This window comes from Leptonotus elevatus, chromosome 19 (genome assembly GCF_054856555.1).
Source record: "Leptonotus elevatus isolate MCC_2025b chromosome 19, RoL_Lele_1.0, whole genome shotgun sequence".
NCBI classification, from domain to species: domain Eukaryota; kingdom Metazoa; phylum Chordata; class Actinopteri; order Syngnathiformes; family Syngnathidae; genus Leptonotus; species Leptonotus elevatus.
In genome coordinates this window covers 421,832-433,863 of record NC_141257.1, presented here as the reverse complement: position 1 = coordinate 433,863, position 12,032 = coordinate 421,832, and the positions used below count along the sequence as shown (strand labels likewise).

The 12,032-nt window shown below is 45.6% G+C and overlaps 2 protein-coding genes and 1 long non-coding RNA gene across 8 annotated transcripts; 1 reads left to right on the top strand and 2 right to left on the bottom strand.

Moving 5' to 3' along the window:
- Positions 1–95: 95 nt before the first annotated feature.
- On the bottom strand, positions 96–7,526 carry gabpb2a (GA binding protein transcription factor subunit beta 2a). Of its 5 annotated transcripts, none has more exons than XM_086062448.1 (8): positions 7,323–7,526; positions 5,216–5,323; positions 4,968–5,135; positions 4,666–4,860; positions 4,445–4,589; positions 3,328–3,504; positions 2,398–2,519; positions 96–1,536 (listed from the first exon to the last, which is right to left on the bottom strand). In XM_086062448.1, exons 2-8 carry the CDS (start codon positions 5,321–5,323, stop codon positions 1,210–1,212), a joined length of 1,242 nt encoding a protein of 413 aa, XP_085918574.1. In that variant the 5' UTR covers positions 7,323–7,526; the 3' UTR covers positions 96–1,209. The 5 variants fall into 5 exon arrangements, with proteins under 5 accessions (XP_085918574.1, XP_085918575.1, XP_085918572.1 ...); XM_086062449.1 differs by lacking the exon at positions 7,323–7,526 and adding an exon at positions 6,599–7,041; XM_086062446.1 differs by lacking the exon at positions 7,323–7,526 and adding an exon at positions 6,778–7,041.
- LOC147157311 (uncharacterized) lies at positions 6,615–8,687 on the top strand. The gene is made up of 2 exons (XR_015091184.1): positions 6,615–6,786; positions 8,003–8,687. It is a non-coding gene; the product is annotated as an uncharacterized LOC147157311 (long non-coding RNA).
- mllt11 (MLLT11 transcription factor 7 cofactor) lies at positions 8,477–11,680 on the bottom strand. Of its 2 annotated transcripts, XM_086062457.1 has the most exons (4): positions 11,553–11,653; positions 10,580–11,235; positions 9,589–9,745; positions 8,477–8,910 (listed from the first exon to the last, which is right to left on the bottom strand). In XM_086062457.1, exons 3-4 carry the CDS (start codon positions 9,736–9,738, stop codon positions 8,818–8,820), a joined length of 243 nt encoding a protein of 80 aa, XP_085918583.1. In that variant the 5' UTR covers positions 9,739–9,745; positions 10,580–11,235; positions 11,553–11,653; the 3' UTR covers positions 8,477–8,817. The 2 variants fall into 2 exon arrangements, with proteins under 2 accessions (XP_085918583.1, XP_085918582.1); XM_086062456.1 differs by lacking the exon at positions 10,580–11,235 and having other exon boundaries at positions 11,553–11,680.
- Between the last annotated feature and the right edge of the window lie 352 nt (positions 11,681–12,032).

Below are 12,032 nucleotides of genomic sequence, written 5' to 3'. Positions count from 1 at the left end.
GATTTCCTGTTGTCAATTTATTGCTACAATTAAAGAACGTCAACATACATGCTGTGTGGTCTAATTTATAAGGTCTACAATAATAGACTAACACATTCAAAAAAGACAAGTGTTTAATTCGTCAGATTAACATTGCTATCAACACGGTGAGGCATCCAGGTACAGTTAAAAAACACAACTTTATATGTACAATTGAAAAAGATTGCTCTGCTGAGTTTATTAAAAATATATATATATACTGTATATCAAACAACTCAGGACAGATGAGGAAGGAAGGAGAGCGCAATTAAATGTATTTTTTTTGGCGTCAACTTGTAAGAATGATCTCAAAATGCAGTGTAGGATCTGCTCCACATCGCGACGGCAGAAAGCCAATAATGAAGTCAGGGAGAATACAAAATGAAAATGTTCATCATCATTATCAATTTGTACGTTCACAGTCGACAATTGAAAGCAAGTCTGTTGGAAAACTGCAATAATATTCTTGCTGCTTGACAACTTACACATAAATTGGCAAAAATGAAAAAAATAGACGGGATGCACAGGAATGAAGAATGGATGGATTTACCTGCCGACATTCAATTTGGTATAGAGTTGAGCGTGGTACCTTCATTCCTAAAAGATTGCCACGTTCCCAAATAGCAACTATGTGAGCGGAAAAGTTTCAAATGTTTTCGTGGATGTTTATAGCTACCAAAGTCTAACAATGTTTGAAAGTAAATATCGAATGGCCGTCGGTCATAACCGGATGTTAATGAGCTTTCTGACGAAAGAGCTGCTTTTCCACCAACAAGCCCGGGATCTTTGCGTTCTGGCTCAAGGGAGTTCTTTGTTGTAAAAGTTCAACTGAATTGAAGGTAAATTGAAAAGTTCTCCAAAAGTTCCAGTGGTGGAAAAGCCACGAAGGTTTGCATTTACCTCATCGGATGTTTTTCTAATCACGGCTACGAACATGAAATCACCTCGGATGGGAAATGATTTCCGCAAGCAGTTTGGGAAAAGAACATTCCCGGGGAGCGACTAAGTGATTCTAAAGTCGAAAAAAGCAAAAAGAAGCAAAGCCGAGAAGCCGTCGGCGAACAACACGGGGAAGGCGAGGAACAGGAAGTGATGCGGCCGCTCAACGAGGAACGATGGACAGCTGCTGGAAAGACGGCGTCACGTCAAGTCCGTGTGGAGTCCGTCTGGCGGCAGGGGGGGCCGGGCGCGTTAGGAGCTGACCCCCGCGGGTTCCGCGGCCGTCTCCACCAGCGTGACGCGGCCCTCGTCGCCCTCCATGATGATGCCGCCCTCCTGCAGCACCACCATCTCGCCCTCATCCTCCACCGGGCCCACGGCGGCCGCGTCCTCGTCCTCGTCGCCGCCCACCACCTCCTCGGGGCTGACGTTGGCGTTGGCGACCGAACCCGCCTGGCTCTGGGCCATGGCCTCCAGTTTGACGCGGTACTCCTCGGCCTCCTGCTCCTTACGCATCAGCTGCTGCCGGTATTCCTGCGCCTTCCTGTTGGCCTCCTGCAGCTGCCTCTGCAGCAGCTCCTGCGCGCCAGCCACAAACATCAGCGACAATTCACCAAAATGAAATCACGTTTTCGGCTTGAGGCTCAAATTGAGTGACGACCTCCAAATGGAGCCGCACCTTTCGTGGTTTGGCGTTTGCAGTTTCGAAGGGCGCCATCTTTCATTACTCGCTGAAATGTTTATATTATATTACTGTACCGTCGCCTTGTACAAAAGCAGTGCTTTGGTGCCATCTTGGGGTCAAGGAAATAGTGAGTTCAATTTTAGACAAATGTCGCGCTTTGCCACCATCTTAGTGTGAAGAAATAATAGTGTATTGAGTTTTATTTGGACAAAAAAAGAGGTTTGCCGCCATAATGATGTCAAGGATATACATTTAAAGGGAGTTGAGACGTTTTACTTCAACAAAAGTAGTGCTTTGCCGCCACCTTCTGGATCCTTGGTGTGAAGAAACTATGTTGAAGTGAGCTAAGGAGTTTCATTTTAGCAAGATTACTTTGGCGCCATCTTGTGGACTCTATCAATGTCTCCAAACTTTTATTGATCCAAAGCACATATTTGACATGGGGAAAAAAATCCATAAAAATCCCCACAGCAAAGTCGGGTGCAAATATGCGGAATTCGTGACCATCCGTTTCATTGGCCACAAAGCTGATTTACGCACATGACTTCTACTCTTGCGTGAATGGCAACAGGCCAATTGTGCCATCTAGTGGAAGACGAGTGAAATGTTCCGCCTGGCACACACAGTCACCAAATAATTGTTTTGGGACCAACTGAGACAACTTGGATCATTCCCGGCGGCCCATCTGATTGGCAGCCGTCGATCCGGTTTACGCATCGAAGCTGTGCAAATCAACGGCGTGCGTCGCCACTCACCGTCTCGCCCATGTCGTTGTGATTGCCGGCCACCTCCAACTTCCTCTTGCGGGAGGGCGGCGTCTGCGACTCCTCCGTCACCACCTCCTCCGTGGTTACGCTGTTGGCGGGCACCGCCAGCACTGCAGGCCACAGACGGACGGGCTCAAGTCACACGTGGGACAAAACAAGCGGGACACTTGCAAGTTGACGCCGTTTAGTCTCGCGCCTCTTACCAAACAAAAAATGCGGGTTCAAAACAGCTAAAACTATTCTTTTTATTTTTATAAAGTTGTCAGTGCCGGCAAAGTGACAATGACAGGCCAATATGTTTATTATTATATTATTAGTAGTGAAGGAAGTCCATAACCGATACTTGGAGCCAATATTGACTTTCACTAAAAGGGAATATAGTTGCATCAAAATGTTCTTTCTTTCATTTCAAGTATCTTTCTTTCATTTGACTAACTTTTCAGATTTGCAAAATGTTTCGTTTTTTAAATTTGATCTCAGACAATCGAAATCTTTCATTTTAAAATTTGAAGAAAAAGTTCTTGGAGCTCCCGGTCTTAAAAAGTGACACGCAAATGTAAATAGCGTTTCCACAGTAAATCAACTTCTCCAAAATTCCATCTGAAATGTTACATTTTCACCCTCCATCAGTGTTCCCTTCTCAAAGTTTCTTCTTTTTGCCCCCAAATGCAGTTTTGAGGTTGTTGTTTTTTTTGCCCAGTTGTCGCCGATTGTTGGCAACCGTGAGCTTCTCAAGCCCTTTGACACTCTTTCGTGAATAACGACAGTCCTGCTTAAAAAAAAAAAGAAATCCTCATGTCTCAAGTCAAGCACCGAGTCTCGAACCCCAAAGTCCACGCCCGGGTTTTCGAGTTTTTGTCAAGTCAGAATGACTCAAGTCTCATCTCTGCTTTGAGCGAGCGGGCGAGCGAGTCCTACTTTGCTGTCCGTGCTGCATGGTGACGAAGAAGGGCTGCGTCATGCCGCCGGTGGTCTGCAGGTTTCCATGTTGGTCAGTGACGATGGTGATGACCCTCTGACCGCTTTCGTTGACCACGGCGGCGTGCTGGATGTTGCTGTCCAGGGCGTTGGCGGCCATGGCTTCTTCAGAGTCTCCTGCAAGGCAAGTTTGCACATTCGCCTTTTTTTTTTCCTCTTATTTGCAAGCTTGCTTATTTCATGTATTTTTTCCTGACCACCTGTATATCCATGTTTTGTTCATAGCAATTGTAATGAGCGTCAATTGTTGATTTTTTTCAATTTGTGGGTGTGGCCAGCCCCCGTCCCCATGAATAGCAGCGCCCATTATACACATAGAGGCGGTCACTCATCAGTAAGTTCCACTAAATGCAGCCGTTTGCAGAGGATAAAGAATATATTGCTGTCAGTATTGTTATATCACGCATCTACCGTCCTTAGAGTTGAATTAGCCATTGCATTGCTGGCATTTACATTGTTTGCTAGCATTAAAAGGGACAGTGTGTAGAATTTTGGGATTTTTTTCAACGTTCGTTCATTTGGAAAAACGCACTATTCATTTCAACAATATGCACACCAAAAAAACGTTGTATCACATCACCAGTGCATTTTTTTAATATAATGGTAGGTCTCGTCGTGGCTAATTATATGACATGGGTTGCACTTCACCTTACAGGAGGCTGACATGTTTAACGGCCATTTTTCTAATACGGATACCCGAAAAAGAACAACTTAACAATTGTCCAACTGAGACGGTTGCATTTTATTAGTTTACCACGAGATGGAAACAAATTCTACACACTGTTACTTGAACTTAAGCGATGTGGCTGTTTAAAAAAACACATTTGTTTTGTTTTATGTTTGAAGTGTCTTTTTTGTGATGAATTGTTGTTGTGAAATGATATGAATGGCGATTTGTGCCACCTTCCAGCACTCATAGCGCAAATATTTGCTCGCAAGTCAAAGCAAAAATAAGAAAGAGCCAAAGGATGGCTCGGATCTTCAAAAATTCCAAAGTTTGCCGCTGCTATTTGACGCGCGTGCGCGTGCGCGTGCGCGTGCGCGTGCGCGCGCGTACCGGTGCTGGCCTTGTTGAGCAGGTCGGCCAGGTTGACCACGCCTCCCGGTATGGACGGGATGCCCTGGATGATGAACTGCGGCTGGTTGCTGGACTCCACGTTCATGCTCACCGGGTTCATGTTCACTTGGTTCTGCATGCCCTCCTGCGCACGCACACACAAAAGCGTGGGTGAGGAAGCGGCGGCTTCAGCGCGACGTGACGCAGTTGAAAGTGTCGACCTGCAGGAGCAGCATGAGCTCCGTGTTCTGGATGTCGACGGCGATGTCGAAGGGCGTTTTGTCAAACTTGCTGAGCGCGTGCACGTCAGCGCCGTGCTTGACGAGCGTCTCCACCACGCCGTGGTGGGCGTGCTGTGCCGCCCAGTGCAGCGCCGTCATCTTCAGCATGTCTTTAGCGTTGATGTCGGCGCCGCTCTGGAGGCGAGAGCGCGCAAAGCGTGAGAGGCGGCCGCTTTCGACACTGGCGCGGGTCGGAGGACTCGTCGAAGAGGCGTCTCCGAGTCCACAAGGCGAGCACTCACCCTGACCAGAAGCTCCACGATGATGGTGTGGCCCTCGGCGGCCGCCATGTGCAAAGGCGTCCGGTCCACTTTGGTGCGAGCGTCGCGACTGACGCCCGCCCGCAGCAGGACGTCGGCGGTGGAGTAGTGGCCGTGCTGGGCGGCCAGGTGGAGAGGGGACGTCCCCAGCTGTGCGGATCGGGGTCAGGGGTCACCTGGTTAATGCGCTTGGCGTCAACTGCTGGACCGCTCGTGACGGCCGCACTCACCCAGTCGGTGGTGAACGGAGCTCCGTTGGCCATGAGGTTCCTCACCTCGTCGTCCAGACCTTTACGCGCCGCCTCCAGCAGACGCTTGCCCAGGTCGACCAGCGACATCTGACGCACACACAACAGCCATTCAAATGTTCACCTCGCATTTCCCGCAGGGATTCAATCACGAAAGCGCCATTTGCATCTGATCGGAAATCGAGGCAAAAAGATCGGTTTTCTGCATTTTAAAGGTCACACAGTGAGCAAAATCCAAAGATATAACAATCTTGTCAAATGGAACAGTAAGTGAAATTGGGCTTTTACGCTGATTGAGAACAAGAAGACACACTTCAGGTAAAAACATTCCGGGTAGGCTAAAAGCTAAAAGATACTTCGACACGTCTGCCTTGCCTGAAATAAAGTCGGCTCACTAAACGGCGAGGGGAAGTAAGGACTTGGCAACGTGCCCAAAAAGGATGACTGGAACGTCCCAAATTTCTGAGCAATAAAACATTTGAAAATGTAACTGCACCATAATAACTTGTTTGTGCATATGGAGAAAAATATGAAAGTTCAATATCCAAAGGCTGAAAAAAACAAATAGGGATGCAATCTATTGATCAACAACTAATTGCTAATCAAATGAACTGACAACTATTTTGATTACTGAATATAATCATTCAGAGACCTTGTTCAACGCCGTTCAAACTGCACATTTCAGCCTCTAAACAGTAAATATTCGCACATTCATGTAGTTCTCCTGTTTGTGAGTTTTTATAGTCTCCAATTTGCACATTTTCCCCACTCGGGGTGTTCTGGAACGCATGACCCGCGTTGAACAGGGTTCCATTTTATAACAAAAGACATAAAACAGCGCCACCTTGTGGGGAACTGCCGATCGCATGTGATTTTGAATTTCAGGAGGGAAACAAAATGTTTGATTTAAAAAATAATAATACCCAACTATTCCGTCATTCATTTGAGCATGTGCAGATGTCGCTCTGGTACAACTGTTAGAAACTTTAAGTAACCTTCTTCAAAGAGATTTTAGTATTTTCCCTTTTCTAATGGTAGAAACAGAAGCGTAACTTTGAAGAGAAAAGTTAGCAACGAAGCTAGCGGGGTGGCGGCGTCCGATAATGGAAGCCACGGACAACCATGTTGAGCGGTTGGGAAAGACGAAGCTTTTCTAGCCGGGCCGAGAAGCCATTTTACGCGCCTTGTGGACAGAAAAGAGTCCGCCATGTGCCACGTATTCCCCCTCCTCACTTGTTAATTACAAATCACCTGAATGCATTTATACAGCCCCAAATATGTACTGTACGACGGACAGGAAACCGTTCGATATAAAGTTGTTGGTTTTCCGGGGGAAGTCAGCGAGAAATTTCCTATTTTACACACCGAGAAAAAAACTACTTCCACATCCGGTTAACTAGCTTTTCTTCGAGCGCGCAATGTCGAGGCGCTTTGGGGACGTTTCGTGGCGAGGCTTCCCAGCAACATCATCCGGTGAGCCGGTGCTGGTTGAAGGCGAATGGGAAAAGTGATTTTATGCCCCCGCAGGACGACAAGCGACTTACCGCGTCCAGGTTTGTTGGCAGTCACACGGCGGCTGTCGTTTGCTAATGTTAGCAAGCTAGCGAGCTCAACACGGTAAAGCGCTGCTGCGCGTTTATGCCTCGCCGCCGAGCACAATTAGACGAATAAAGTGCGATTATTAATTGACACTTTTCAAATGTTGAGCTTTCGGCGTCAGCGACGCATGCTTGCCTCCGCCAGAAAATTGTTTACTGGCCAAAGTGAGACGGAGACGGCTGGAATATGCCCGGATGTTGTGAGCGGCGCATCCAAATTAAAAGTGTATAACGCGATTTGAATTCTCACGTTACGACGTAAAGTAATATTTAAAACATACTCAATTTACTTTTATCGTGTATTCGACAGTTAAGTGTTTTGTGTTAGTCGCTAATATACATAAATAATATGTATACAATGTACGGATTCCGTGTAGGATCTTATTTTGAAATTTACGACCAGGACGTGTGGACGCCAACTATGTTTAACTTGAAGGAACTTGTTAGCGGCTAGCTGTTAGCCGTAGCATGAGTGACCAGACTTGTCTTACCTTCTTTGTACGCAGACCCTCGCCTTTTCTAATCCGTTACACGACGCAACCTAAATTTAAAGTGACCTGTGTTGCTCAAGAATTTCCTAAAAGTGGTCTTAAAACATTTTGCGTGTATTAGTACGGCTATTTCGAGATACAAGTTAACCGTTCGAGGGCGGGCTTTCTGTTGACCATCTTGCTGACTGCAGATCAGTTGTTATGTGAATACATTGAAGAGCGCGCAATGTGGCCTCTATATGCCAACAATGAAGTGCCCCCGAAAAAATAAAAACAAACAATTAAAGCCCGATGTTAAGTGTTTGAGGACTAAAAAACAAACAAAACCTATCTGTTCAAGTGATGCTCTGCTTTTCATGTCTTCATCCCTTCAAATTACTGTAATAAATTGTCACAATCTTCTATCATTGTTGACCAGGTTGCTAAACAGAAGTACTGTGCATGGTTTTTTTTTCATTATAATGTTAAGCTTGGGCTCTGTCATGTTATTTCCTAAAACGATTAAAAACTTTAATTCAGTTGTACCTTTCCTCCGAAGTCCGAATTTGTCGGCTGCATGACGTCACTCCCGGTGCGACTCGACAGTACGCGCCAACTTAAACCTGATTTACACATGAATGGATTGTCGGTCAATGCGCTACCATCAAGCACTATTGACAATCCATTCATATGTAAGTCAGTGCGTGCGGTGGAGTCGTGCTGGGAGTGACGTCATACAGCCGGCAAATTCGGACACAGGCAGTGTCTCTCCAGCGTGTCCTGGGTCGTCCCCGGGGCCTCCCGCCGGTGGGACATGCCCGGAACACCTCTCCAGGGAGGCGTCCGAAGCAGATGCCTGAGCCACCTCAGCTGCTTCCTCTCAACGCGGAGGAATAGCAGCTCGACACCGAGTCCCTCCCGGATGACCGGTCTTCTCACCCTATCTCTAAAGGAGAGATTGGACACCCTGCGGAGGAAGCTCATTTCGGGCCGCTCGTATCCAGGATCTTGTTCTTTCGGTCACAATATTTTACTTACGTTTACTATCGCTGGCTTGATAATTTTCAGAGAAATCGCATTTGCTTTGTTGCAAAGGAAAGTTACCAGATTTGAAAATCCATGAAATTTGGTACGTTGAACGAAAAATGATGAGTAAATTGAATGAACGCGCACTGTTGCAGTAAAAGGAAATCCATTTAATTGTCGACATTGTTGGGTACATTCAGAAGAAAAAAACAGTTTCTCTTGTCCCGTAGCTTCAGTGTGAGGCTGGCTCATGTTGAAATACCAAATCAGCAGCAGGAAATGAATACATACACAAAGCTTCAAATATATTAATATGGCAACTGAGTTTTGCTTTAAAATAATAAATAATCATTCTAACGTGATGAGCTCAAGCCTCAATTTTGCAGGCTCAGATCACAGCAACATGAAGCAACTTAAAGTGACATCACAGCTTTACTAATCATGCCTTGTATGGGTAAAAAGGAAGGGGGGCGAGGTCGGGGGGCGGGGCTCAGAGCAGCAGGTTGAGGTCGGCCAGCAGCACATCCACGTCGGCGATTGGATTCCTCCAGTAGTTGAAGGACGAGAACTCGCTCAGCTCCTCCTGCACGCAGCGCACAGTCATTGCAAACATGTGTGACCTTTGACCTCGAATGCAATGTTGTGAATCGTTGTGAGAATTGTTCAATTACACATCGTAGGTCTTTGAACTATTTGCCATGAACATCTTTATGCTCACGACGCATCGTGACAGGCAGAACAATTAGAAGCTTGTCCACTAGATGGCAGAATTTATTAACTTCCGGTTCATCATTCGTGCCCCAGCGATATTGTCGATTTTCAATCGATACTTTTATAAATGGGTTTTACTATAACTTGACCAATATGAATTTTTCAGGCTGATGCCGATATTGGTCGAATATTAAAAATAATTGAGTAAAATAACTTCTTTTCTTTTTTTACTATATGGACGGGGAGATTGTGTCCGACAAAATGACAGACATCGCAGCATCACTGAGCCCAACTAGAAATTGCACCAAAGCGTACTGAGGAAGGATGCGAGAGAACAAGTGCTGAGGAATCCTTTCCAAAGTTTTGTATCTTCATAAGTTTAACTGTGTTAAAGGCTTAATGTTATTTTCTATAGTCCCGGAATTGTAGGCTTTCAACTGTTGTGGGTAGCGCTGGCACGTAACACCGCCGTAGTGATAACAAGCATATAGAAAATGTTGTGAAATACATCTACTGCTCCGACGCGGAATCTTTAGCCCCGCCCACTCACATGCTCATCCCGTCCAATCAGCTTGTCTCTGGCTTGGATCCAAGGAGCGTCGGGCAAGCCGAGGTCCTGCAGCTCGGAAAGGTCCAGAGCCGGGATGGGTTGCCTCCAGAACAGGAACGAGTCGTACTGGCTGCTCGATTTCTCCATCATGACGCACCTGCAACACAGCCGAGCGGTCGCGGGTCAGCCGGAGGCTGCATACGCCCTGAATGGTCGCCAGCAATTGTGAGGGCACGCATAAACGAATGATGGCTAGTCGGCAGTCGGTCGGAGGTCAACAATGGACTGGTCGGCAGTCGGTGTTAAAGAAAAAGTACACCCCCACTCAGTTTAATACCTATGGACAATTTCTGGATTTTTAATAAAGTTAGCATGTTTCTGTCAATTGGGAAGAAAGCCGAAACTCACACTTCAAACTTCAATTCAAACTTGGAACTGCTTGACTGCGAGGCGGGTGTGCTAACCGCCAGTGAATTGTGCTGCTTGCATTTGCTACGGTGCATCTTATTTATTGCATTTATTCATTTAAAAGAAAAAAAAATGCCCTTTCTTCTTCATGCGGTCTCTTGTTTCGTCAAAATGGACGCGCAGCAAGAAGCCCGCAGTTGCAAGGATGGATTGGACACGGATTTGCTCACGGGTGGAAAACTGTTGTATGGACTCATCATGACGATGAGAAATCAATCAATCAGACTTCATTTCCGTTGTCGCCGCACGCATCTCTTTGATTTTAAGGCGTTGGCCAGATAATGACAACAAAAACCTAAGAAAGTCTTCCATTTCATGTCACCACGCTCATTTTATTTCTTTTCAATCTTTAATATCAACGAACAGAACGCGATATATATTATCTAAAATTTATTTTTAAAAAAAATTCCTGTCAAACCGTTTCATTATTGTCGAGCATTTCAACAATGAATGAAACTAGGATGTTTGTGGGCGAAAAGGCCCAAATGAATCAATTTCAGAGTAAAACCAAACTTGAAATCACCTGCTTCCAGTGCGCAAATTTTGGAGACTGGTCTTTATTGTTGATCTGCTTTCCTGAAGATGAAGAGAGCAGATGCTGCAATGGACCGCAGGTTGGAGATGATCTTAGGTGAGCAATTGAGTCAAGTTCACGTGGACAAACACCACTACTTCCGGTACAGCATTGCAGTAGAAAAAGCAGCCACAATCTAGAAGTACAACTTCATATCATGCTTATTATATCGCTATTAGAATTACATTAAAAGAATGATGTTAATATAGGAATGATAACGAATTGTACTCTTTTACTTCCCTTCTGCCTTCCTTCTGTACAATTATATTTTTTCTTTTATTGGTATTCGTTGTTTCCGGTGTCTTGACTAAAAATGGCAGCTACGCATGCGCAGAAGAGCCGCGGGGGCCTTTCGTCAAAATGACAGGTTATCATTCTTGTTATTCATTCAGGTTTTCTTTTCAATTGAATTTTAATGACTTTAATGTGATGAGGCGCCTTTGCGTTTGTCCACACGACATGCTGACGTCACCGACGAGCTTTTGGCTTGGGATCCTGCTGCGTTGATCATAAAGTGTCGGCAGGGGGCGGCGTCGGTCGCTTGGGCGGGAACCGGGAGGCGGGACTTCCTGCTTGGGGGCCGCGCCTCAAAAAAAAAAAGCCCACTGGAAAAAAAACGAACATCGAGTCGTGTCGTCAACGACAAATTGTTGACGTCACGTGCTTCAAGTAGTAGAAACGTGTTTTCGAGTCGCCGAAGTCCAAATGTTGACGTGGTTTTGAGTCGATCAAAAGCAAACTAAAATGAATGAGATGGTGAAAACTATTCTTCCTGGGCTCCCTCACAGAAACTACAAATAAAATATGATTCTTTACAAAATCAGAATCAACATAAGCAACATCATTTACCGAAACATTCCAAAGCGCATATATAAAATAAACACAAACATCAAACGTTGACGCGGTTCGAAACGTTTCTTACATTTCTGTTGAACGAGGCAGCCGCCAGCGAACAAACTGTCGAAAAGACGAAGAGGAGCAAAGCGTCACGGCGCCGAAGCCTCGCGGCCGCCATCTTTGTTGTGATTTGTCACGTGAGCCAAGTGAAGAGGTCAGCCGACCTCACAAGCCGCGCCCCCAGGAGAAGTCTCGCCTGTCACGTGACTTTTCACGGCACAAAGCAGTTGACAAACGTTTCACCTTTCATCAGTGGCGGAGCCAGACTTTTAGAAATGGGAGGGGCCAAGGATTCTTAGTAGACGTATCCAAAGATGATGCCAAATACTTTTGTTTTAGAAACAATTCATTTTAAACGGAGTCTCGAAATGTTGAGCGATTTAAGTACATATTATAGCACATGTAAGCGGTTCAAGAAATGCATGGATGGATTATAGCACACAGGAGATTTTTGCCCATAATGTGCTGGACAAAATGGACAATATTCAAACAATAAACAGTGTTT

Excerpts from the sequence above, each read along its gene's own strand:
- mllt11 (XM_086062456.1), bottom strand. Across the intron at positions 8,911-9,588 it reads TGATTGGACGGGATGAGCAT|GAGGAGCTGAGCGAGTTCTC; the intron begins GTGAGTGGGCGG and ends CGCTGCGTGCAG.
- gabpb2a (XM_086062448.1), bottom strand. The coding sequence starts at position 5,323 with ATGTCGCTGGTCGACCTGGGCAAGCGTCTGCTGGAGGCGGCGCGTAAA. Across the intron at positions 4,861-4,967 it reads TCGTGGAGCTTCTGGTCAGG|AGCGGCGCCGACATCAACGC; the intron begins GTGAGTGCTCGC and ends TCTCGCCTCCAG. Across the intron at positions 3,505-4,444 it reads GCTCAACAAGGCCAGCACCG|GAGACTCTGAAGAAGCCATG; the intron begins GTACGCGCGCGC and ends CTTGCCTTGCAG.